The sequence below is a fragment of the Rhinolophus sinicus genome, linkage group LG11 (assembly GCF_036562045.2).
Source record: "Rhinolophus sinicus isolate RSC01 linkage group LG11, ASM3656204v1, whole genome shotgun sequence".
NCBI lineage: Eukaryota > Metazoa > Chordata > Mammalia > Chiroptera > Rhinolophidae > Rhinolophus > Rhinolophus sinicus.
This window is the reverse complement of record NC_133760.1, coordinates 436,810-463,341: the sequence shown is the minus strand read 5'-3', so window position 1 is coordinate 463,341 and position 26,532 is coordinate 436,810. Positions and strand designations below refer to the sequence as shown.

Below are 26,532 nucleotides of genomic sequence, written 5' to 3'. Positions count from 1 at the left end.
TTTAGAGTGAAGGTAAGGTGACTTTTCTAGGGTCACATGGCTAGTAAAGTAACAAGGTGTGGGATAAGGGTCAGACGAATGTGTAAAGCCTGGAGGGTCTCCACAATGCTCCATTGTCCCTGGAAAGACAACAGAAACTCACTCATGTCCCCAAAACAGCTTGTGGGGACAGAGCCCCAGAAAGCAGTTTCCAGGCTCTCGGCCTCACGTGGAAAGGTGCTGGCTCAGGTAGTAAATGGCCATCAACTGTGATTGGATGGCCATCAGCTGTGGCTAGTTGGCTGTCAGCTGTAACCAGTGAGCCATTGGCCTCTAATATAACTGCTGTGGCTACGCTAGCAGAAAAAATGGGGGCCTAGCAAGAAGATGGTGGCTGAGCTAGCAACAGTGGATTGCAGAGAGGCGGATGCCGCCAGAAAGAATGTAGTGATATGACTCCCCTACTTATGGCTCCGTGGGTGTTCCTTTTTGGCCTCACCATATCCTGCGTTCTTATGTGGGGAGCGGGACCAGAGACTCTGCATGACACCCCGCACGACAAATGGCGCAGAGAGCAGGGCACCCTGCACGACACAGCTTCACGTTGGTGCCACGCTCAAAACCCTTTATTGCCTCCCTGCTACCTATGACGGCCGCCAAGTTTTATGAATTCTGGTGGAATAACACACTCATGGTTCCCTCTGTCTCCTGCTTTGCACTAACTCTTTTATCCCTCTAATCAAACAACAACAATAATAATAACAATAAAAACCCTTCACAACTTTCCACTTCAGTGTCTCCAGCATGGCACACTCCTCCAGACTGTGTCCCTTTAACTCATCAGAAAGCAGCACCATAGTCTGAAGGAGATCACATGTCATCTCTGCTCTCTTCTGGCTGTGTGATGTTGCAGAAGCCATGTACCTCTCTGGGCTTCTGTTTCCTCATCTGTAAGAGAAAATGCCTGGAAGAGAAATTTGCTGACATTGCCCACATTTCACAGTCACGTTGGCTCACATCCCATTAGCCGATGAGAATTACCTGTCCAAGTCTGACACCAACGGGAGGAGGCAAAGTAATTGTTTTGATGATAATCTAATTGACTGGGGACACTAGCCAGGCACGGGCAAATAGCAGGTAGGACAAAGAAAAGAGCGCCTATTTGGTCAAGGGAGCCAGAGAAGGGAGCAGAAGTGAAGGTCTTTCCTGTGAATCGAATGGCCCCAGCGATTTCCTAATCCCTCCTCACTTCCTCTTCTAACTGAACACGCAGTTGGTGGAAGGGGCAGGGCAGGCGGGAATTGAAGGGTGAGGAAGCACTATTTCAACAGCAGGACTTTCCTGTCTCTCATTCCTGCAGCCTCTGCCTGCGCACGATGAGATGGTGGGCACCTTGGAATCGCTCATCCTGTGTGTAGAAACATCCTGGTCTGCAGCTTTTTTCCTCCAGGGCTCACAACGACCCCATGCCCCGAACCACAGTCAGGGATGGCCTATGTCTCCTGTCCGCCTACTTGGAAGAACTGGAGGCTGTGGAGCTGAAGAAATTCAAGTTATACCTGGGTCCAGCGACAGAGATGAGGGAGGGCAGGATTCCCTGGGGGCGTATGGAGACGGCTGGTCCCCTGGAAATGGCCCAGCTGCTGGTGGCCCATTGTGGGACAAGGGAGGCCTGGCTGCTGGCTCTTAGCATCTTTGATCGGATCAACAGGAAGGACCTGTGGGAGAGAGGACAGAGAGAGGACCTGGCCAGGGGTAAGGAGATGGTGACGGGACTGTCATGGCTGTAACCCACCAATTCCCTTCTCCTTTCTGATAATCACTGAGCTCACAAGGCCTGGGTTCTAACTTTTCCTTCGTTTTCGTTCACGCTGCATTGTGCCTAGAACACACTCTATCTTCTTTGCCTGGATAATTCTTATCTGTCCATTAGAATCTTGGAGGCACTACTTGCTCTGTGAATTCTTCGCCCCTCTTCTCCCTCCTTTTGTCCCTCACCTTCACCCACCCTAGCTGGCTTAGAGACCCCCCTTTTGTGCTTCTTTAGCACTCAGATTTCTTTTATTATATCTTCTGTCCTAGAAAATAATCACAAGGGTACTAACACTTATTGGTTCCCTCTTGTAATAAGGCATCCATTGTGCATAATAATGCATCAACACATTCAATGTTTAAAATGCTGTATGATAGATTTTATTATTATTATGCCTATTATATGGATGAGAAAACTAAGGCTCAGAAAATAAATGATTTGCTTCTAGACAAAAGCTCTTGAGATCGTACATGCCAAATGCTTAACACAGTGCCCAGCAGACAGTAAGTGCTCAGCAAACACCAGCTTTTGTTGGAAGGGGCAGAGATGGCATTTGAGCTCTGGTTTTTAATGTCATTTGTCACCTCAAATAGAACATTGGTCCCCCAAGAGCAAGGGTACTTCTGATTCTTCTATGTGATTCCAGGGTCTGGCTATGGCCAGGACCAGAGCAAGTTTGGCTAACGTTTGTTGAATGAACGTTCAAGTTGTGCCAATACCTGGCTATACACAGTTGCTTCTGTGAGGCTCGGTGTCTCGAAGGAGGTGTATGGCAGTGGTGTGCCAGTAATGTTGAACATCTCTGAAAAAATGAAGTATTTAATGACTCCCAAAACACAAAGGCTCTGGTTTGTGGCATTTGCTAATTTCCATTGTGTAAGTACCCCCAGCGTGGCTGATTTTAAGTTATTGATGTGATGTGTCACCTGGCTTGTAATTCACAGAAATTTAACAGCAGGCTCTCTTGAGCTGGAAATATGTGATGGGAAGAGATAAGCTCTTAAAGCCGTCTCAGATATTATCACATATGATTCCTTCTCTCCCTATCCCCATTCTTGGAGAATATTGAAGATGCATTGGACTTGGGGATATGAGGTTGGGTCACATTTTTACTTAGAGACAGATGAAAAAGTGCTACCAGCAATGAAGAAAGAAAAAGGCATAAATGTATTCATGTATGATTCTATAGAATTGCATTTATTTATAGACATTTTACATATTTATTAAGAAATTCAAATAATATCTAAGTATAAAGTGCCTCTTTTCTCACCGTTTCACATAGATCTCTCCCTGGCACTAACAGTTGGTAACTATTTGGTGAGCATCCTCCGCCAGGCTACGTTCTTTTACTTCACCAGGAGGTGAAGGAGTTCAGATGTCTAGCTTTGCTCTATTCTAGCTGTGTGATGCTGGGGAATCAGTGTACCTCTCTGGGCTTCTGTCTCTTCATCTGTAAGATACTGCACTAGATCAGCAGTTCACGTGTTAATAAACATAACAGTCATCTGGACACCTTGTTGTGAATGTAAAATCAAAGACCCACACTAGGGATTCTGATTCAGCAGGTCTGGGGTACCAGGCACCTGCATTTGGATGTAGGTGGTGCTCTTGGCATGCTTCAGAAAACACTAAGGTAAAGCATCTTTGAGGTCTTTTACAGCTTTAACACTCAATAATTACTTTTTTAAAAATTGTGATAAAATTATCTGATGTTATATTGGTGTTTATTTTCTATGCCCTGAGCTCTCCATGCCGCTAGAATGTAAGGTCCATGGAGCAGATACTTTGTGTCTTGGTTATTGCTATGTATCCAATGTCTAGAAAAATGCCTGATGCCCAATATATGTATATTTGTTGGATGAATGGATGGATGGCTGCATGATGGATGGATGGATGGATGGATGGATGGATGGATGATGGATGGATGGATGGATGATGGATGGAAAGACGGATGAATGGATAGATGGATCAGACATGGCCAAGGGCTGAAGGGGAAGGAGGAATCCAAGCTGGCTCAGAAGTTCCTGCCTGAGGAGATTCATCGAATGGATGGAGGTACCAGTCACCATGACGGGTACCCAGGAAGGAGAGTGGGTTATGGAAAACAAATGTTTCAATGATAGTGTTGTCACTGAACATTCTGGGGTGTGGGTGGGCAGGGAGTTATCATGTAGACAGTTTGACGTAATAGAAGCTGTTATTGAGTGCTAGGCAGGTATGTGCTAGCTGATCTCCCCCAAATTTCTCTTCCAGGTACTCCACGAGGTGACCCGTCTTCCCTGGGGAGCCAGTTGGCATGTTCCCTGGAAGTCTTTCCTGGAGCTCCAAGAAAAGGTGAGCCATGAGCCAGGTGCCCATTAGAATGCATTGGGCTACATGTATCAAACTACAAATGGAGAGTAGATCAAGCAAAAAAGCATTTATTTCATGTTTGCCTATAACAAGAAGTCTTGGGGTGGGTGGCTACAGAACTCACGGGGTGGGGTGGATTAACATCATCAAAGCCCCAACTTCCTCCTGTTTTTCAATTCTATCAACCTCCCAACATTGGCATTTTGTCCTAAGACTTATCTCCTCATGCTGCAAGATGGTGACCAAACCATCTCATATGAAATAATTCTTAGCAGGGACAAAAAGGGAGGCAAAAAACTTTCTTCCTCAAGTGGCTATCATTTTTCCAGGAATAAAATCCCCTGCAGTCAGTCAGCTTCTTCCCCTAAATTAGTCACCTGCGTAACTCTCGGTCAGGACCAGGATGCCTGGCCAACCCCAGACCAGCTACTGGCAAAGAGGAATGAGATCACTAGTGGTTTAGCAAAACCATCCTCCATCCCTGGGGGACTTCTGAAGGGACACTTACTGGAACCCGGGGGTAAACACCCGCTGCCTGAATAGAATCAGGATTTTTGGCAAGAAAGAAACAGGAGTATGGGAAAGACAGCAACACCGCCAACAATAACACTTTCAAGGGCACCTTAAATGCATTGGATGTAGCACCTGTTCAAGATATGGTAACTCTTCATTCTTGTTCTCATCATTATTTTAAACTTTTCTATTTCCCTAATAGTCCCCATGTCTCAAAATAAGAACCCTTTCTCTACAAGAACAGACTGTAAAACTTTTACAAAATCCAAACATCACTGTCCCAATTACCTTTGTTCCATTCAAAAGTGTTTTCTCATGAGAATATCAAAAGAGCAGTAGTACACTTGGTGGACTTTGTAAACTAGGAGTTTTAACATTGTTTGCCAATACACACTGAGAGCTAAAAAGATAACTTTGTCTATGAATAGATGAATGGATAAACAAAATATGCCATATATATATATATATATATATATATATATATATATATATATATACATACCATGGACTATTACCCAGCCTTAAAAAGCAATGAAATTCTGATACTTGCTTCAACATAGATGAACTTCAAAAACATTACGCTAAGTGAAATAAGCCAAACACAAAAAGACAAATATTGTATAATTCCACTTACATGAAGTACCTAAAGTAGTCAAATTCATAGAGACAGAAAGTAGAATGGCAGCTGCCAGGGGCTGGGGGGAGGGAAGAAATGGTGAATCAGTGTTTGATGGGCACCGAGTTTGTCGAGCATGATGAAAAGGCTCTGGAAAAGGACAGTGGTGATGGTTATACAACATTTTGAATGCACTTAATGCCACTGAGTTGTACAGATAAAAATTGTTAAACTGGTAAATTTTATGTCATGTATCTTTTACCACAATTAAAAAAATAAAACAGTACATGCATTTGTTTTTGAGAGAGTTCTGGAGCCAAATTCAGATATTTTTTTACCTTCCCTTGGGCTGATGTTATAGGCCTCTGGTGACATCCAAATCCAAAGGGATACATTTTGTCTAGATCAGGGTTTTTCCTCCTTGGCACTATTGACACTTTGGGCCAGATAACTGTAGATCACAGGGGTCTGTCCTGTGCATTGTAGGATGTTGAGCAGCGTCCCAGACCTTTATCCACTAGATGTCAGTAGCACCCCCCAGTTGTGTCAACCAGAACTAGCTCCAGATCTTGCCAAATGTCCCCTAGGGGGGGACACAATCACCCATTGAGAACCTACACTATTCATAGACATCTATACCAAGCACACTTTCCCAAAGAGACTTTGGGCAAAGAGTTTATAGAACGGGTAAGTTCTCCGTTGTAGATATGCATTTACCTTTTTTTCAGAGGAGGGGTGGAAAACTTGGAAACCCTGCTTCCCCAAACTCTAACGTGCATGCAAATCATGCAGCGATCTTGTTAGCAATACAGTTTCTGATTCAGTTGGTGGGGAGTGGGACTCAAGATTTCGCCTTTCCAGCCAGCTCCCTGGTGGGCCACATGGGGTTTAGTGTTCTTTCACAAGGCGGGGCCAGGTACAGGTGGTGGAAGTTGGCTCATTCTTCTAGGGGCTCACAGTGGTCTTCCCTCAGCCTGAATAGTGAGGCCCATACTGCTGGCGCTTGGACCCTCATTCGCATAGCAAGAATAGAGTACTGTGTGTGAGAACATTTTCATGTTAATGCCTCTGTTTCCCGTGGTAGGGGAAGATCTTTAAAGGGAAGTATCAAGGTTCTCTGCTCTATCTAGAACACTGTTCCAAGGATATTGCACAAGTAGGCACTGGGCCCTAGTGTGCTTTCACTCACGAATCCATGAAAGATTGCTGATGACTCTTCCACGAACCCTTTCATTCCTCTCCATTAGATCCCCAGGAAACCTACAAAGACTATGTCCGCAGAAAGTTCCGGCTGATGGAGGACCGCAATGCGCGCCTAGGGGAATGCGTCAATCTCAGCCACCGGTACACCCGGCTCCTCCTGGTGAAGGAACACTCAAATCCCATGTGGGCCCAGCAGAAGCTTTTGGACATGGGCCAGGGACACGCGAGAACTGCAGACCACCAGGCCAGCTTCATCCAGATGGAGACCCTCTTCGAGCCAGATGAGGAGCGGCCCGAGCCCCCACGCACAGTGGTCCTGCAGGGAGCAGCAGGTATGGGCAAATCCATGCTGGCCCACAAGGTGATGCTGGACTGGGCCGATGGGAGGCTCTTCCAAGACAGGTTTGATTATCTCTTCTACATCAACTGCAGGGAGATGAACCAGAGCGCATCTGAGCGGAGCGCGCAGGACCTCATCTCCAGCTGCTGGCCTGAGCCCAACGTGCCGCTCCAGGAGCTTGTCCGAGCTCCTGAGCGCCTCCTGTTCATCATCGACGGCTTTGACGAGCTCAAAACCTCTTTCCACGACCCTCAGGGCCCTTGGTGCCTCTGCTGGGAGGAGAAACGACCCACGGAGCTTCTTCTTAGCAGCCTGATTCGGAAGAAGCTGCTGCCTGAGCTGTCTCTGCTCATCACCACCAGGCCCAGGGCCTTGGAGAAGCTGCACCGTTTGCTCGAGCATCCCAGGCACGTGGAGATCCTGGGCTTCTCTGAAGCAGAAAGGAAGGAGTACTTCTACAAGTATTTCCACAACGTGGAGCAAGCTGGCCAAGTCTTCAACTTCGTGAGGGACAATGAGCCCCTTTTCACTCTGTGCTTTGTCCCCTTGGTGTGCTGGGTCGTCTGCACCTGCCTCAAGCAGCAGCTGGAGGATGGGGGGCTTTTAAGACAGACGTCCAGGACCACGACGGCAGTGTACATGCTCTACCTCCTGAGTCTGATGCAACCCAAGCCAGGGTCCCCAACCCTCCAGCCCCCGCCCAACCAGAGAGGGCTGTGCTCTCTGGCAGCAGATGGCCTCTGGAATCAGAAAATCCTCTTTGAGGAGCAGGACCTCCGGAAGCATGGCCTGGATGGGGCAGATGTCTCTTCCTTCCTCAACATGAACATCTTCCAGAAGGACATCAACTGTGAAAAGTTCTACAGCTTCATCCACCTGAGTTTCCAGGAATTCTTTGCGGCCATGTACTACATCCTGGATGGTGGGGAGAGTGCATCCAGCCCAGACCAGAACCTGATGAGGCTGTTGACTGAGTATGGGTTTTCAGAAAGGAGTTTCTTGGCACTCACGGTCCGTTTCCTGTTTGGACTCCTCAATGAGGACACAAGAAGCTACCTGGAGAAGAGGCTTTGCTGGAGAGTCTCACCTCACATCAAGGTGGAACTGTTGGACTGGATCCAAAGCAAAGCTCAGAGTGAGGGCTCTACCCTGCAGCGGGGTGCCTTAGAGTTCCTCAGCTGTCTGTATGAGATCCAGGATCAACATTTCATCCAGCAGGCCCTGAGCCACTTCCAAGTGGTGGTGGTCAGCAACATGGTCACCACGATGGAGCACATGGTCTCTTCCTTCTGTGTGAAGAACTGCAGGAGCAACCTGGTGCTGCACTTGAATGGGGCTGCCTACAGCGCTGACAAGGAAGATGGGGTGAGATGGACTTCAGGGCCCAGGATGCTACTGACACACTCGTAAGTACTAGCTGGGGCTTGTTGTCCAAGTCCATGCTCTTAGCCAAAGTCATGTTCTTCATGGGCATGAGTTTTCCCTTGCCCCAAGCAAGACTTGACAATATCTGGAGAAATACCTGGTTGTCACAACTTGGAGAGATGGGAGGAGTGCTCCTGGCATCCAGTGGGTAGAGGCCAGGGATGCTGCAAAAACATCCTACTGTGCACAGGATGGTCCCTGAAACAAAGAGCGATCTGACCTCCAAATGGCCATAGTGTCCAGGTTTGTTTCCTGCTCTTAAATAATACTTATTAGGACTAAATTGGGACCTATGTCAAGGAGAATGTATTCAATCAACAAATATTAACCAGGCTGTTGTCCATTGATGGATGACTGAATAAAGAAGAAGTGGTTCATAGATACACTGGAATACTACTCAGCCATAAAAAAGATGAAATACTGCCATTTGTGACAACATGGATGGATCCTGAGGGTCTTATGCTGAGTGAAATAAATCAGATAGAAAAAGATAAAAACCTGTATGATTTCACTCATATGTGGAATATAAAACAAAAAAATAACCAACAAACAAAACGAAACAAAAATAAGCTCAGACACAGACAACAGATTGGTGGTTACTAGAAGGAAAGGGGGGTGGGAGTGGGTGAAATAAGTAAAGGGGGTCAAATATGTGATGATGGATGGAAAACTAGACTTTGGGTGGTGAGCACACAATAGAGTATACAGATACCAAGTTATAATGTTGTACACCTTGGGGTGTCCGTTTATCTCAATTGGTTAGAGCGTGGTGCTAATAACACCAAGGTTGCTGGTTCGATCCCCCATTGGCCACTGTGAGCTGTGCCCTCCTTAAAAAAATAAAATAAAATAAAAAGCCAGCTAGGATTTAATAATAATGTTGTACACCTGAAATGTATATATTGTTATTAACCTGTTACCTCAATATAAAATATATATATATTTCATCTGTGAGATGAAAGGCATATTCCAACCCTAGTCCAAAGATTTTAGCCTGGTCTCTAACTACTTGCTAGCTACTGTGTTTCCCTGAAAATAAGACCTAGCCGGACAATCAGCTTTAATGCGTCTTTTGGAGCAAAAATTAATATAAAATCTGGTATCATATCATATCATATCATATCATATCATATTATATCGAGTCTTATAGTAAAATATAAGACCGGGTCTTATATTAATTTTTGCTCCAAAAAACGCATTAGAGCTGATTGTTCGGCTAGGTCTTATTTTCAGGGAAACACGGTATGTGACCTTGGGCAAGTAACACAAAGTCATTCAGAAGATAAATTAACATGAAGATGATAGAATACTTCATAAATTATGAGGGGACAATTGAGTGCCAAACATAATCATTGTAAATTGACTGGGTAAACTAGACTTGACCTGTTGTTGCTTCACGCAGGCCCGAGAGGAATGTTTTGCCGGATGCCTACAGCGAACAGCTTGCCACGGCTCTGAGCACCAATCCGAATCTGATAGAGCTGGCTTTGTATCGCAATGCCCTGGGAAACCGGGGGGTGAAGCTGCTGTGTCAAGGACTCAGACACCCCAACTGCAAACTTCAGAACCTGAGGTGAGTCTAGGCTGGTCTGGGAGCTTCTAATGCTCCCACCACACCCTGTCATGGGGCTCAGTCAGAAAGAACACAGGATGGTGTGTTAGTTTGCTCAGGCTGTCATAACAAAGGGCCATAGGTTGGGTGACTTAAACAACAGAAACTTATTTCTCACAATTCTGGAGACTGGAAGTTCAAGATCAAGGTGACGGCAGGGTTGGCTCCTTCTGAGGCCTCTCTCCTTGGCTTATAGACAGCTGTCTTCTCCCTGTGTCCTCTCATGATCCTCCCTCTGTGTGTGTCTTATCCAAATCTCTTCTTATAAGGACACCAGTCAGATGGGACTGGGTCCCACCCTAATGACCTCATTTTGCCTGAATCACCTCTGTAAAGACGCTATCTCCAAATTCAGTTACATTCTGTGGTCTGGGGACTAGGATTTCATCATATGAATTTCATGGGGGACACAGTTCAGCCCATAACTGATCAAGATCAATATTAGTTCAGGCGTCATTATCTCTCACTTTTCTTGTTTTTACTTCCTCCTTTCCAGGCTTCCTATCTCCAATCACACTTCTTGATTTCAGACTACTAGGGGTGCCAAAAAATATATACACATAACCTGTATTCAACCTTTGTTATCGGTATATATTGAGTATTACCATTTTAATACAGTTTTTTTTTCCTTTCTTAAAATGTGTATACACTATTTCATCTTTTCTTATGGCAGAATAGTATTCTGTTGTGTATATATACCACATCTTTTTTACCCAATCATCTATGGAAGGACACTTTGGTTATTTCCATGTCCATCATAAATAAAGCTGCAATGAACATCAGAGCACATATATCTTTATGGATAAATGTTTTCAGATTTTTTTAAAATTAAAGTTTATTGGGGTGACAGTTATTAGTAAAGTTACATAGATTTCAGAATTACAATTCTGTAATACATCATCTTTATATCACATTGTGTGTTCACCACCCAGAGTCATTTCTCTTTCCACCATCATATATTTGATGTTTTCAGATTTTTTTGGTATATACCCAGGAGAGGGATTGCTGGGTCACATGGTAAGTCTAGTCTTAATTTTTTGAGGACTCTCCACACTGCCTTCCATAACGGTTGCACCAATCTGCATTCCCACCAACAGTGTATGAGGGTTCCTTTGAGATTATTATGCTAAGTGAAATAAGTCAGACAGAAAAAGTTGAGAACCATATAATTTCACTGATATGTGGGATATAAAACTGAAAACAACACAGGAACAAGAAAAACAAATAAAGAAATAACAAAAACTCATAGACACAGACAATAGTTTAGTAGTTACCAGAGGGGAAGGAGGGAAATGGGTGGTAGATGAGGGTCAACGGGATCAAATATAGGGTGATGGAAGGAGAACTGACTCTGGATGGTGAACACACAATGTGATATATAGATGATGTAATACAAAATTGTACACCTGAAACCTATGTAGTTTTTTTTAAAAAATAAATTTAATTGGGGAATATTGGAGAATAGTGGTCTCTCCAGGGTCCATCAGCTCCAAGTCGTTGTCCTTCAGTCTAGTTGTGGAGAGCGCAGCTCAGCTGCAAGTCCAGTTGCCGGTTTTTTTCAATCTTTAGTTGTAGGGGGCGCAGCCCACCATGGGAATTGAAGCGGCAACCTTATTGTTGAGAGCTCACTCTCTAACAAACTGAGCCTTCTGGTGACCCCTCCAGAAGCTCAGTGGCAGCTCGTTGTCTTCAGTCTAGTTGTGGAGGGCGTAGCTCACTGGCCCATGTGGGAATCTAACTGGCAACTCTGTTGTTCAGAGCTCACGCTCTAACCAACTGAGCCATCTGCCTGCCCAGAAACCTGTGTAACTTTACTAACCATTGTCACCCCAATAAACTTTAGTTTTAAAAAATGTGTATACATATTTTAGCACCCTCTATATATGTATTACAAAGCTACAGTAATTAAAACAGTATGGTACTGGCATAAAAATAGATATACAGACCAACAGAACAGAATAGACAACTCACAAATAAACCCGTGCATATACAGCCAACTGGTCTTCAACTAGGGTGCCAAGAATACCTATGGAAATGTGTAGAAGAAGCAGATCCATAAGGATAGAAAGTAGAATGGTGGTTGCTAGGGAATGGAAGGAGGGGGAATGGGAAGGTATTATTTAACAGGTACAGAGTTTCTGTTTGGGATGGTAAAGTTCTGGAGATGATGGCGGTGATGGTTGCACAACAGTGTGAATGTACTTAATGCCCTTGAACTATACACTTAAAAATGATAAATTTTATGTTATGCGTTTAAGGCATGGTGGCCCTGCCAATCAGCAAATGTGGCCCAGAGAGCACCTTGGGGCCTGCTCAGGACATGATCCCTTCTTCTTCTCATAGTAATGGAGAAAAAAGAAGTGGAAAAGAGCGAATGTGAGGGGTCTTAGATTCCTTTCTTAAGAGCAGCCCCTATGAAAGCATTTCCTTGACTGCAAAGATCCAAAAACGTTTTACACTATTCTTATTGCTTTTATTATTTTTTTTACTGAGATATAATTCATGTACCACACAACTCAGTGATTCTTTTCTTTTTTGAGTATATTGCACAAGACTATGCAAAACATCACCAGGATCTAATCCCAGAACATTTTGATCACACCTAGGAGAAACACCGTACCCATGAGCAGTGACTCCTCTGATCCCCACTCCCCCCAGCCCCTGGCAACCATGAATCTCCTTTCTTTGGTTTTAGAAAAAGGGGAAAATAGATATAGACTAAAATAGGGAGGGAGAGAAAGGATAGGGGACAGAACCCGCAGACAGACCATGAAGAAAATGACTTGGCTCTTTTCTCCTTTTTTTCCATTCCAGGCTGAAGAGGTGCCTGGTTTCCAGCTCTGCCTGCCATGACCTCACAGCAGCTCTGATGGCCAATAAGAATTTAATGAGGATGGACCTAAGCAGCAATGACCTCGGGCTGCCAGGCATGCAGCTGCTTTGTGAGGGGCTCCGGCACCCCAAATGCAGGCTGCAGATGGTCCAGTGAGTCTTAACCTGCATGGTCTCCCCGGGCAAGGTCGTTGTCTCCTGGGCATGAAGTATCTCCTCAAACAGTGGTGATCCCCAAGTCTCTATCTTGAAATTAGGGCTGCCTTTTGACCGATGCCCTCAGACTCTGCCCTGGACTCTGCATTCAGAGAACCTCTTTCTGGTTTCCAATGACCCCACCATTTCCACATGGTGAGGAGTCCCTGGGACCACTTGTCCACCCAGAACCCACACCCGTCCTGGGTAGTCAGAACTCCAGAGCTCCCATGCCAAGAGTTTTTGGCTATGCAGTTCCCTATTCTTGCAATGCCACCGTTCTAGAAAAACAACCCAGGTTCCCACCTGTGTGCCTTCTTTACTACTTACACACTTCATTTGTGACACTTCTGGTCACCAAATGTGTGGGGTTTTCCCATACAAAGCAATTCTCTGAGACACCAGCTGGGTATCCTACAATTTAATGCCATTCTGACACTATCTGCCTGGAGTGTCACATCCCATAGATTAAGGGCTCAGTCCCAGGAGACTGCTCTCCTCAACTTCAGACCACAGTTGCAAGTCCAGGTTGTCACCTGTGCTTCTGACTGACTGCCTACAAATCAGAGGTTCCCATGACCTCCCATGACCCCCCCCCCTTCTATTAATTTGCTATAGCGGCTCACAGAACTCAGGGAAACACTTAGGTTTACCAGTTTATTAAAGGATGTGACAAAGGACACATATGAACAGCCGGGTGAAGAGATACTTAGAGAGAGGTCTGGGAGGGTCCCAAGCATAGGAACTTCTGTCCCTGTGAAATTGGGGTGCATCACCCTCTCATTTGGTGCATGGATGTGTTCACCATCCTAGAAGCTCTCTGAGCCCTGCACTAGTGGGATTTTTGTGGAGACTTCCTCACGTAGGCATGACCAATAAGTAACTAACTCCATTTCCAGCCCTTTTCCCCTCTATGGAGGTGGGGATGGGGCTAAAAATCCCAAGCTTGTAATTAATCATGGCCTGGTCTTTCTGGTGACCAGACCCCACCCAGGAGCCCACCCAGAGTCACCTCAATAGAACAAAAGATGCTCCTAGTGTTCTCATCCCTTAGGAAATCACAAGGGTTTCAGGAGCTCTGTGCCAGGACCCGGAGACACAGACCGAGATATATATATATAGATATAGATATAGATATTTCTGTTATATCACAGCCTCCCTCATTCTGTTCCTCTGATTGAAGCTTACTAGCCTTTGAGAACCATCTCAGTCTCCAGAGAGCCTTCCCTAAGTGCACACGCTGTCTGCTGAGTTGGGTGAGCCCTCCGCCATGATGGTGGTGATAAACAGTAGCTCCCTCCATGTGCCACGCCCAACTCCACACCCTCTACCTCCAGTAAATCACGTAATCCTCACAATAGCCCTATAACATTGGCACTATTATTAACCTTAGAGTCAGTGAACCTGAGACATGGTAGCCCATGAAACCGAAAACTGAGACTTGATGAAAACCTGCTTGAGGTCACAGGGTTGGCAGGTAGTGGAGATGAAAGCAAACAGGCCACTGAGCTCTAGAGCCCCCTACTGCTGTCAATGGCACCCCCTACATTGGATTTTAATTGTTTACCTTTTTGTCTTATTAGACAGGACACTCCTTGCTGCAAATGATGAAGTCTTGTTCTCTGTAGCTTTAGTGGCATGTGTGGGTTCATGTTGGGTAACTAAATGGTCCCGGGGAAGAGCCATCAGGATGCAGAAAAGCAAGACAGCACCCTCTCCAATGTTTCTTTCCTCCTGAGGTTGAGGAAGTGTCAGCTGGAGGCTGGAGCTTGCCAGGAGATGGCCTCAGTGCTCAGGACCAACCGACACCTGTTGGAGCTGGATCTGACAGGAAACCCGCTGGAGGACTTGGGTCTGAGGCTGTTGTGTGAAGGCTTGAGACACCCAGTCTGCAGGCTGAAGATCTTGTGGTAAGTTCTTCATGGTGCAAACTTAAAAGGCAAATCTACTTGTATCGAAGGATGGTATAAATATGCATTCACTATTTGTACATCCATGTTCATAGCAGCATTATTTGCAGTAGCCAAGAGGTGGGCACAACCCAAGTGTCCATCAGTGAGGGGATGAATAAAAAAATATGGTATATACATTCAATGGAATATTATTCTACCTTAAAAGAGGAATGAGAGGCAGCCAGGTATCTCAGTTGGTTAGAGCACGATGCTTGTAACACCAGGATTGCCGGTTCAGTCCCCGCATGGGCCAGTGTGAGCTGTGCCCTCCACAACTATATTGAAACAACTACTTGACTTGGAGCTGATGGGTCCTGGGAAAACACACTTAAATAAATAAAAGTTAAAAAAAAAAAAAGGAATGAAATTGTGATACATGCTACCACATGGATGAACCTGGAAGACTAAATAAAATGTCAATCATAAAAAAACAAAATTATATGTTTCCACACATGTGAGGTGCCTAGAATAGTTAAATCCATAGAGACAGAAAGTAGAACAGTGGTTGCTAGGGGCCAGGGCAGAAAGGGATGGGGAATTTAATGGGTACAGAGTTTCTGCTTAAGGTGATGAAAAGTTCTGGAGATGGGTAGTAATGATAGGTGTACAACAATGTGAATATACTTAATGCCACTGACCTATACTCTTAAAAATGGTTAGAATGGGTAACAATTGAGATTTTTCTCCCCAGCATATATCATCAGTTTGGCTCAAAGAAAATGTTTTAAAAATTCCCTTAAAAAATGGTTAGAATGGTAAATTTTATGTTATATATTCCATTGTATGTATATATTTTGTTATCCATTCATTCATCCATGGATGGACACTTGGGCTGCTTCCACCTTTTGGGTGTTGTGAATAAGGCTGCTATGAACATGGGTGTACAAATATTTCTTTGAACCTCTACTAACAATTATTTTGGGTATGCAACCAGAAGTGGAATTGATGGACCATAAGGCTATTTTTATTTTTTTGAGGAACTGCCATATTGTTTTCCCCAGCAGCTGAACCATTATGCATTCCTACCAATAGTGCACAAAGTTTCCAATTTCACTACATCCTTTCCAACACTTGTTATTTTCTGGGTTTTGTTTTTGTCTTTGTTCACTTTTTTTTTCTTTTGCATATAATAGTCATTCTAATAAGTGTGAGGTGGTATCTCATTGTGGTATTGATTTTCATTTCCCCAATGATTAGTGACATTAAGCATCTTTGTACGTGATTCGTGGCCATTTGTGTGTCTTCTTTGCAAAATGTCTATTTTAGGCCTTTGCACATTTTTAAAAACGAGTTGTTTGTTTGAAAATGCATTGTTTTGAAAATGGGCGTAAGGAGGATAAAATTAGCTTTGTATAGAAAACATTCCATAACGTATGTTCAATAGGTTGAAGATTTGTCACCTCACGGCTACTGCCTGTGAAGACCTAGCCTCCACCCTCTGTGTGAACCAGAGCCTGATGGAACTGGACCTAAGCTTGAATGACCTGGGGGACCCTGGGGTGCTGCTGCTGTGTGAGGGCCTCAGGCATCCCCAGTGCAAACTCCAGACCCTCCGGTGAGTCCTGCTTTGCTCACAGCCATAGGAATCCAAATTCTCAATCCTTGCTCTCCTGTCTGGGCTCCCGGGAGCCATGCTCCCTCCCCTCTTCTCCTAACTTCTAGCTCCATCTGCCTCCTTTCAAAGATTTTTCTGTCACAGGGCCTTTGCACCACAAGCTCTTTCTTCCTGGAATTCCTTTCTGCTCTGCCCTTTTACACCCCGATAACATCTGTTTTATCTGTTAGGACTCAAAATAAATCTTCTTCTCCATGGATGCCTTCCCCAACTCCTAAGATAAGATCTGGGTTCCGAGTTTTATGATCCTGTTTGACCTTATACTTCTCAGCATCGCTGTTCAAAATGTATCATTTGTGTGGTATTCTAAAAGCTCAGGAGCTATGGCAACTCTATATTTCAATGACTGTTATAAGACCAGAGGTCCTTAGAAATACGTATGTTTTTAAGTGGATGAACAGATGAATAAACAAATGAACAAAAAGAAAATGCAGCAAAGCTGTCCATTTTCAGAAAATTCTTTTTCTTTGTAGACCCAAAAGAGAGTCTTTCTTTTTTCTTTTTTTTTTTCTTGTCCTACAGTGACATCCTCAATTATCTGATGTTATTCTTTCTGGGAGATTTTTTTTTCCTCTTAAGCCAAAGTATGGCTTCTGTGGCTTTTTTTATTTTTAGAGGATTAGGATAAATCTGTGCCCCATTTCTTCACACTGTTCTCTCTACTGCACCCTTTAAACATTTTTTTTTTTTTTTTGGAGTGCAGGTACACATAATTAGAATGTTCATAATTCTTCATTGATACCATAATATCACTTTGGCCCTCACATGTCCTCTTTTTATTTACATCCCCTTCATTATACTCCCCAAATGTCATCTATAGGCACTCACGTCTGTATTTTACATAAACGATATATCTCATTAACCTGTTTTTTTTTTCAATTATCTTTGTACCTTTGAGATCTGTTCAGTTTCTGCATGTCGGTATAAGAATATCTATTTCATTCCTTGAAATTGACTATATTCCATGATTTGCAACATACCAGACATCATTGATCCATCTCCCTATTCTGTCATTTGGGTTGTTCCCAAATAACTTTACTGTTATGCACAGTGCTGTGATGTGTATTGTTGTAAATGTCTCTTTCTGAACAATTATAAGATTCCACCTAAGGATATAGAATTGCAGGATCAGATGAATTTGCACACTGGCTATCTCAGAAGAATGCCAAATTGCTCTCGAAAGATGGAAGTAGCAACCATCCTGCTTCCCCCCCATATCTTTATGGTTTTCCAGCTTTCTAGTTTTCAAACTCTGGTGGGTGGGAAATATTCTTCAATTGTATTTTTCTCATAATTAGTGAAGTTGAGCATCTATCTCTCCATATGTTTATCAGCTTTTTTGGTTTTCCCACTCTGTGAATTGCTTGTGCATGTAATTTATTTTTTATGCAGGCAGGCAGTTTATTTCTTTAGTATGTGTTCTATAGTTGTGGATTTGCAGTCCCTTAAATATTTTAAAGACTCATCCTTCATTTACTGCATATGAAGCAGATCATCAACCTGTCACCTTGTTCATGGACTTTCAAGCAGAAGTCTTTATGCTTTGAAGGCAAACCCATACATACTTCTATGATTTATATTTCTTTTTCCCCCCCTTTCTTTCCCCTCCCCCCACACACTCTGGTTCAAGCCATTGTTTCTCAGTCTAGTTGTGTAGGACACAGCTCCCTGGCCCATGCTGGTATTATGAGCCCTGTGCTTCCCCCGCCCCGAGTCAATCAGTCGCCAGTAGTCGGTCTGCCACTCACAGCAGCTCACGGTAGCACATAGCAGCTCATGCTGGCTGCTGGCCAGTCACGCTGGGTGCCGGCCACTCATGCTGGCCACCGGCCACTCATGGCAGCACAAGCCCACAGCAGCACACAGTAGCCCACAGCAGCTCACGCCAGCCTCCAGCTGCTCACGGCTACTCTCCTCCAGGGACAGCTGTTGTTCACAATCTTAGCTGCAGAGGGCGTAGCTCACTGTCCCATGAGGGAATCGAACCGGCGACCTAAGTGTTAGGAGCACGGGGCTCCAACCACCTGAGCCACCGGGCTGGTCCTGATTTATATTTCTGTGACATATCTAAGAAATCCTTTGCCAATGCAATGTCCAAGACATATGCAAGTTCTTCTTTATGTTTATATGTAGAGTTAGGCGTGGTCCAATGTCTTTCTCTCCAGTTTTTGCAACCCCATTTAATAAAGAATCCATCCTTTCCTTGCTGATTTGGAATGCCAATTCTATTATAAACCATTTTCCCATACTGTGTTTGCTTCTATCCTTTCCATTTGTCTCTGTTCCTATTCCAATTTTTCGCTGTTGTAATTGTTATGGTTTGTAAATGCCCTATTGTCTTTTGTTTTTTGTGTGTGCGAATTTTCATAGCTATTTGTAGACATTTATTCTTCCATGGAAATCTTAGAATGCGTTGGTCCAGCTACCTCAATGTGGCTCTCGTTGCCCAGGGCTGGGTCCTTTGCTCTTGTCCAGTGGCAGTTGGTCAGTCAGATATTCATATTTATGTAAATCCCACATGTCACCTAAGAACACTGACACTCGAAGGAAAGGGGAGTTCAGGTTTTCACAGTATAGTAGCTATATCTAAGGAAATGCAAGGATCTCTGAAAATTAGGGGAAGAAAACTACATATAATATAATAGCACTCTGACTCTCTTAAGCCCTCAAACACTCTCCCAATTGCAACGGTGGACACACTAACTGCATAGACAGTGGTTAAGCATGGCACTTAAGTCATGGACGTAGGCCCTAGCTCTGAGACCTGAGCAGAGCCTCAGTCCTCACACATGTGCTAACAGTGGATAATGATGTCATTTTCCTCCTAGCGGCTGTTATAAGGAACAAATGAAGTGATACCTATAAATCAGTTGGTGTTATGGGTTCATATGTTCAAATAATTTGTATGTTGAAGTTCTGACCCCAAATATCTCAGAATGTGTATTCATCTGTTAGTTTGCTTGGACTGCCATGATAAAATAGCAAAGTCTGGGTGGCTTAAAAAATACACATTTATTTTCTCATAGCTCTGGAAGTTTAAGATCAAGGTGTCAGCAGGTTTGGTGTCTTCTGAGACCTCTCTCATTGGCTTGCAGATGGTCACCTTGTCACTGTGTCCTCACATGGTCGTCCCTCTGTACACACACATCTGGTGTCTCTGTATGTCCGAATTTCCTCTCATAAGGACACCAGTCAGATTGGGTAAGGGTGCACCTTAATGGCCTTATTTTAACTTAATCACGTCTTGAAAGGCCCCCACGTCCAAATACAATCATATTCTGAGGTACTAGGGGTTAGGGCTTCCACAAATGAATTTGGGGAGGGACACAATTCAGCCTATAACTGGATCATTGCAGATGTACTTAGTTCAGATGAAGTCATACTGCAGCAGGGTGGGCCCCTAATGAGGGCTCCTTATGAAAAAGGCAAATTTGGACACAGACACACACACATGAGAAAGCCATGTGGAGGTGAAGGCAGAGATGAGGTGATGCATCTACAAGCCAGAGAATGCCAAAGACCGCCAGCAAATCCCCAAAAGTGGGGGGGAGGGGAATCCTGGAACAGTCTTCTTCGCAGCCTCAGAAGGAACCAACCCTACTGCCACCTTCATCTCAGATGTCCAACCTCTAGAATTGGGAGACAATAAATTTCTGTTGTTTACCGCCCACCCCCACTCCCACCCCTGTCTACGGTGCTTGTTACAGCAGCCCTAGCTATTAAATATTATTCTTTATCCTTTCTTTATACTATTCTTCCTTCCTATTCCCCCCCTTCTTAAAAATTTCTCTCCTCCACCCTCCTACCTGCCTGCTCCTTTCTTCCTCACCCTTGTTCTCTCTCTCGAGGGTCACGATGGAGTCTTATCACTCTCTCTGCACTGAGCACAGCACCTGGCGCATAAGCCTCCCCAGGAGATGTCCCCAGAGATGTCATGTCTGCTCTGTGCATTGTGTCTTTCCAGGTTGGGCATTTGCCGGCTCAGCTCCACAGCCTGTGAGGGTCTGTCCACTGTTCTGCAGTTCAACCGTCACCTCCGGGAGCTGGACCTGAGTTTCAATGACCTGGGAGACCGGGGCATGTGGCTGCTGTGTGAGGGGCTGCGACACCCCTCCTGCAGACTCCAGAAACTGTGGTGAGTGACTGGGGTGGGGGGTGGAGTCCCTGGAGAGCCAGTGTGCTTGTTCCTCCATCGTTTTGGAAGACACAGGAGTCTACAGGTAAAAAGAAAAACTGTGCAAAGAATTCACTCTGGGGGAATACAGACATGAAATGCTGAATTTTTCCTTCAATCATTGCCTCTAAACTTTTTCTGTAAAACCCCCTTTCCCTGGACATTTACTTGGGCAGATGCCTGGCTTTTCTGTAACCCTCATTTAATAAAAGTTCAAAGTATAATAAGCTCCAGTCAAATGCGAATTATCACTTCCTCCTTCTTCCAAGACTAGCCTGAGCCCCAACCTAAAAGACTTAGAATGAGGTGAGGTATATTGACTTTTTAAAATTGTCTTCCATTTCTGAGTCTTGCTTATCTGGGGCATTGGGTAATAGGAATGAAAATGGGAATTTAGGGACAGGATTTCTCCCTTAATTGGTGCTACTGGGGTTATTCTAGGGTGTCAGTACCTCCCCCTGATCCAGCAGGCATCCCACTGCTCCCCCTCTCGTGGGGACTGTGTGTGAGTTCTTGAGGGAACCCCATGGGCAGTGCCTCCAGGCTCCTGATGTGGATTAATTAATCTGGGTCAACCTCCTCGTACAGCCCCCTCCCCAGCTCTCACTATAATCTACTTCTGACCTTCTGTACCTGTGATGTGGGTGGCTATATGTCAGCAAGCTGTTTGGTTTTTGTTTTTTTCCCTCTTCCTTTTCAAGTCTGTTCTCTTGTACCTTTTGGAACCTGGCGTTTATCAGCCTCACAGTTTCAGTCAAACTAAGATTAAAATATTTCCATTTAACATCCCAGCTATGATAGCACTGTGAGGAATAAATGATACAGTACATGTAAAGCCCTTAGAAACTTTCTGTTCTCAATAAATGCTACCTATTCTTACTTGTGTTGTAACAGCAGAGAATACAGTAAAGAAACACAACTGGAGACAGAGTAGGAATAGAGAGAATCAGATGATATACTGTTGGGGTAGGCGACAGCCCATTTCACACTGGTTTCTAAAAATAAAGGATTTGTTAACTTGTGTAACTGAAAATATATGCTTCAGGCATGGCTTGATCTAGGTGTTTGCAATCTTTCTTTTTTTTTTTTTTTTTTTTTTTGGTGTTTGCAATCTTGATGATCATCTTCTGTACCTAATGCTGTATCGGCTCCATTATAAGATAAGGTTAACCTTGACTCTGCTTAGTAGCAAAATGCCTGCAACTCTATAGATGACGTCTTTCCAAGTCCAAGTTCTGAAAGAAAAAGCTTCAGGAAAAGTATGGTTCCAATTCACTGGGTTTGGGTGGAACCTGTGTCCAGATGGAACCATTCATGTGGCTGGGGACACGGAAGCCAACCATCTTAGGCATGGATCTTCTATCCACTTCTAGAGCTTGAGGACAATGTGAGCCCCAGATGGACAGAGATAGAGGTTTCGATGAGAAATTGTGGTATAATTACCAGAAGGGATGATGGGTACCTGGCTGCAGAGTCAATGGGTACCCATTATAGATGGAGCTGTGAATTAAGGAATGTCTTTAAATGCATCTCTTAACTGCTTGCCATCAAGCACCTTGACCTAGACGGGTTTGGTTCTACTCTGCTTTCCTGTAAACTAACCTTCTAAAAACTTTACCCTGATTTCCTATGAAAATAAGACTTTCCAAAAGTAGCTCTTGGTAGTTTTTGTTTGTTTTTAAGATTTTATTGGGGAAGGGGAACAGGACTTTATTGGGGAATAGTGTGTACTTCCAGGAGTTTTTCCTACTCAAGTTGTCCTTTCAATCTTAGTTATGGATGGTGTAGCCCACCATCCCTAGTGGGAGTCGAACCAGCAACTTTGTGGTTGAGAGCCCGCAACTGGGCCATCTGGCCACCCGGGAGCTGAGTTGCAGCTCATTGACTTCACTCATTTCTAGTTGTGGAGGGCGCAGCTCTCTGGCCCACGTGGGAATCGAACCAGCAGCCCCCTTGCCCAGAGCTCGGGCTCTAACCAACTGAGCCACCCGTGCTCCCCTGCTCTTGGTAGTTTTTCAACTACTGTTTATCTTTAACAGGCTGGACAGCTGTGGCCTCACTGCCAGAGCTTGTGAGGATCTTTCTTCTACCCTGGGGGTCAACCAGACGCTGACAGAGCTCTATCTGACCAACAATGCCCTGGGTAACACCGGTGTCCGGCTGCTGTGCAAGCCGCTGAGTCATCCTGGCTGCAAACTTCGGGTCCTCTGGTGAGAGAGAGTTCGTGGCTCTGGAGGAGGCAGGATGTGGGGCTTGGAGTTGGGAGTGAAGATCAATAACTAATCCCCCAGTTTGGACAAATAACCTAGAAAATTTGGAAATATTTCATTTGTCACTCATTCACCTCATATATGCAATTCGTGTGGAATATAGAGGACTGTACTTTGCATCTAATGGTTGTGTGACCTTAAAGAGTGTGCTGAATATCTATTTCCTAATCTGTCAAATGAGGCCATCGTAGTTTAGTGAGAATCTGTAATGCCTCGGCCTTGAATTCTCATTCCATCACTTTGTGATTTTTGTGACATATTTTTGCAAATTCTTCACCCTCTTAGCACCTCTTGACTATAAAAATGAGGAAAATAGTTGCTTCCTCACATAACAATTACAAATTCAATGAGTTAAAACTGTGTGTAGCTTAGAGTAAGCCTATTTATCAAGAGGGTTTGGTTTTAAATGAAGTACTAGGTAATGGAATTATTTTAACAGGGCAAGACACATAATATATTTGACATATCAATTGAATAATGCCCTGAGTGGCCTGGAATAATATTTGCCATTCTGTCCTCAGGTTATTTGGAATGGACCTGAATAAAGTGACCCACAGAAGACTGGCAGCACTCCGCATAACAAAACCGTACCTGGACATTGGCTGCTGACTGATTCTGTCTGCTGCTGCTTCTCTGGAAGTCTGGGACCCACTAATCAACATGATCAGGCTCTGTGTTTCCTCAAGAGACATAGTCATAGGCAGAAGTCCTTTTTGCTTGGGGTCTATATAATCCACGTGTGATGGAGCTTGGAGCTCGTTTTGGGAATGTTGGTGTCATGGAGATAATTTAGGGCAGGGCCAGATTCTAGAGCAGAGGTTCTCAGCCAGGGGACACTGAGTGTCAGGAGACATTGGAGCAGGGCGATGCTGGGGAAGCCAGGGATCCTGCTGAACCTCCCGCCCTGCACAAGAGCCGCCTACAACAAAGCATTTAACTGAAAATGTCAATAGTGGCAAAGTTGAGAAACCCTATTTTCAAAGAATAATGGTGCACTAAGTGTACTAGAAATCTTGGAAGGCTGGTGAGGGCAACAGCCCCAATAACCCTTGCAATCTGGTTTTACACCATGATTCTGCCCTGACTGGAGCTCATCAAACCGTGACTGGACACCTGCCACATTTAGGCTGGCCAGTAACCTACACCAGTCTTGGGATGAAAACGTGAAGGAAACCAACCAGTTTCACTACTGAGGACTTGGACTAGGGAACTGGGGACAGAGCCCCAGAAAGTAGTTTCCAGGCTCTCGGCCTCACATAGACAGGTGCTGGCTCAGGTAGTAAATGGCCATCAGCTGTGGCTAGTTGGCCGTCAGCTGTAACCAGTGAGCCATTGGCCACTAATATAACTGCTGTGGTTACGCTAGCAGAAAATGGGGGCTGGTCAGGAGATGGTGGCTGAGCTAGCAAGAGCTGATTGCAGTTAGGATGGCGGGTTGCGGACAGTGTGGATCCAGCCTCCAGTGAGTATAGTGCCGCCAGCGAGTATATACTAATATGGCTCCGCGGGTGTTCCTTTCTGGCCTCACCATATCCTGCGTTCTCTTGTGGGGAGCGGGAGCAGAGAACACGCCGGACGCCCCGCACGACAGGAACGTAAGACTCAGCCAATGGACTGTTGGAAGCCTTGTGAGTGGCGTCATGCTGAACCCATTAACTAAAGACATCCAGAGACCAGAACTCACTAGGGAGACTTGTAGAGGGCAGGTGATTTAGTGACCCTGTAACCTATGCAAGGTTGGAAAAGGAAGTAACAAGATTCTGAAGTCATCACGCCTGTGGACATACATTCCATAACTATTGAAAAACTTCCTTGAAATAAAGTTTTACTCAACTTTCTTTGCTTACTGGGTCTCCAACTCCCTTTAACAGTGGCTTCTGAAACTAACCTTTCGCATTAAGCTGACTAAACAAGAAACCTCAGGGCTGCCTTGTAAAGACGAGGGCCAATAAACTGAACATCTTAGTAGTATCGATGGTGGGAGTTGACTCTTTAGCAGGAAAAAACTCCTTGAATTTAAGAGCTCAGTTCAGTTACCTGGAGGCCCAATAGCTGCTGTGGTTTGGGGAAACCCTCCAAGGCCCAATGGGAGTCATGTGTATCTCCCAACTCGGGGAAAGATTTGTTAAAAGCGACCACCTTGCCCTGAGGTCGATTTAAATGCTGTTTCTGAAGGACACTCATATTGTACTTTTACCTTATTGTTTTGGCTAGGTTCAGCCCTTCTGGCAAAACTCAGATCTTCCCTTTTCCCAATTTTGTCCCCTCCCAAGTCTCAGTTCACCTTCTACCAACCTCAATATCCAGGAGCACAAACCTAAGTCAGAAAGCTGCTATTCCTTGAAATTTGAGGACACAATTCGTACTTTAGGTATCCAATTCCTATGAGATTTGGGTTATTAATGGCCAAAATGTATCTAGTGAACATACACCGACATAAAACTACAAATATCGTGTGTGAAGTGTAGGTTATGGAGAGCAAGCTTGTTCCGTAACCAGGATTCCAGCGTTCCATACCTATGAGTCAAGGTCTCCCACCCCACCCCCACGGTCCTATGATAAGTAGCTGAGACTACAGCTCACCAGGCCCAGGGCCCTGCCCTTCCCCCCACCATTGCTGTGTACGAGTAAATTGTAACCTTATTTGCCAAAGCTCCCACAGGGAGACAAGTTACACACAGAAGTATTACATGGGTACTTTCCACTTTATTTTACTTTATTAGGTATTGCAGAGTATTGAATTGAGAATCCCAGTTGTACAAAATCCCTGTGTGAGACACGCAATGTGTCAATCTGGCTAGTGGGGGGGCTGGCCAGTCTGAAGCGAGCAGACTTGGAGGGGCTGGGAAATTCATGAGTTTTACCATATCAAGTATTCAAAAACCCTCGTTTCCCAAACCAGCTCCTCGGATGCTTTTCTCGAACAGGGACACACAAAAAGGGAGCACTTTCCAGTCCTAAACACGGCAAGTGCGCCCATTTTGAGTATCCTGGCCTGAGGTGTCCACGGAGGTCACTGATGTAGGGGTCCCATTCACAGGAATCTGCAGAAAATGCTGGAAATGTACTCATGGGTCTAAAACAGCAAAGTAGTCAACATTATACAGCTTCATAAGTGGGTTTAGTTAACAGCTAAGGAATTCAATAGCTGCACGATTGGACGATGAACAAACGGGTTTTATAACTGACAAAGCTTTTCATAACCAATTTCAGGTTCCTTTCCCATCAGCAACTACTGCGGCCGTGTCACCGGGGAGGTGACCCAAACCATTCCGGAACCAACCAGAGCTCCACCGGTCACCCTGGTAGCAGTTCCGTGTGACTAAGGCATTTCCTGTCTTCGAAGACAATTTACTGTTAAAACAGGAGCCAAGTAAAAACACTTATTAGGAAAAAGTTGCATAGGAAACAGCCTGACCCAGCCGTCAAGATTTGGTTCCTTTGATGGTGCCCCACCGGTGACACTCAAATATTGCAGCACTTTCCGCCTAGACATCCGAAGAGTGCTTCCACATTTGAGTGCCACAGGCCGAGCAGCGCCCCCCAATACCTTCAGGACCAAAAAGAAGGTCGACAGCCATTCTAATCTTCAGAAGTTACTATCTCAATCGGTAAAACTCAAAAGATGGCGGCACTTTCCT

The 26,532-nt window shown here is 44.7% G+C and overlaps 1 protein-coding gene across 1 annotated transcript; it reads left to right on the top strand.

The window, feature by feature from the left end:
- The first annotated feature begins 1,293 nt into the window (after window positions 1–1,293).
- On the top strand, window positions 1,294–24,728 carry NLRP12 (NLR family pyrin domain containing 12). The gene is made up of 10 exons (XM_019715886.2): window positions 1,294–1,734; window positions 4,046–4,126; window positions 6,521–8,222; window positions 9,644–9,814; window positions 12,668–12,838; window positions 14,620–14,790; window positions 16,217–16,387; window positions 20,412–20,582; window positions 22,661–22,831; window positions 23,413–24,728. Exons 1-10 carry the CDS (start codon window positions 1,446–1,448, stop codon window positions 23,498–23,500), a joined length of 3,186 nt encoding a protein of 1,061 aa, XP_019571445.2. The 5' UTR covers window positions 1,294–1,445; the 3' UTR covers window positions 23,501–24,728.
- Window positions 24,729–26,532: the final 1,804 nt, after the last annotated feature.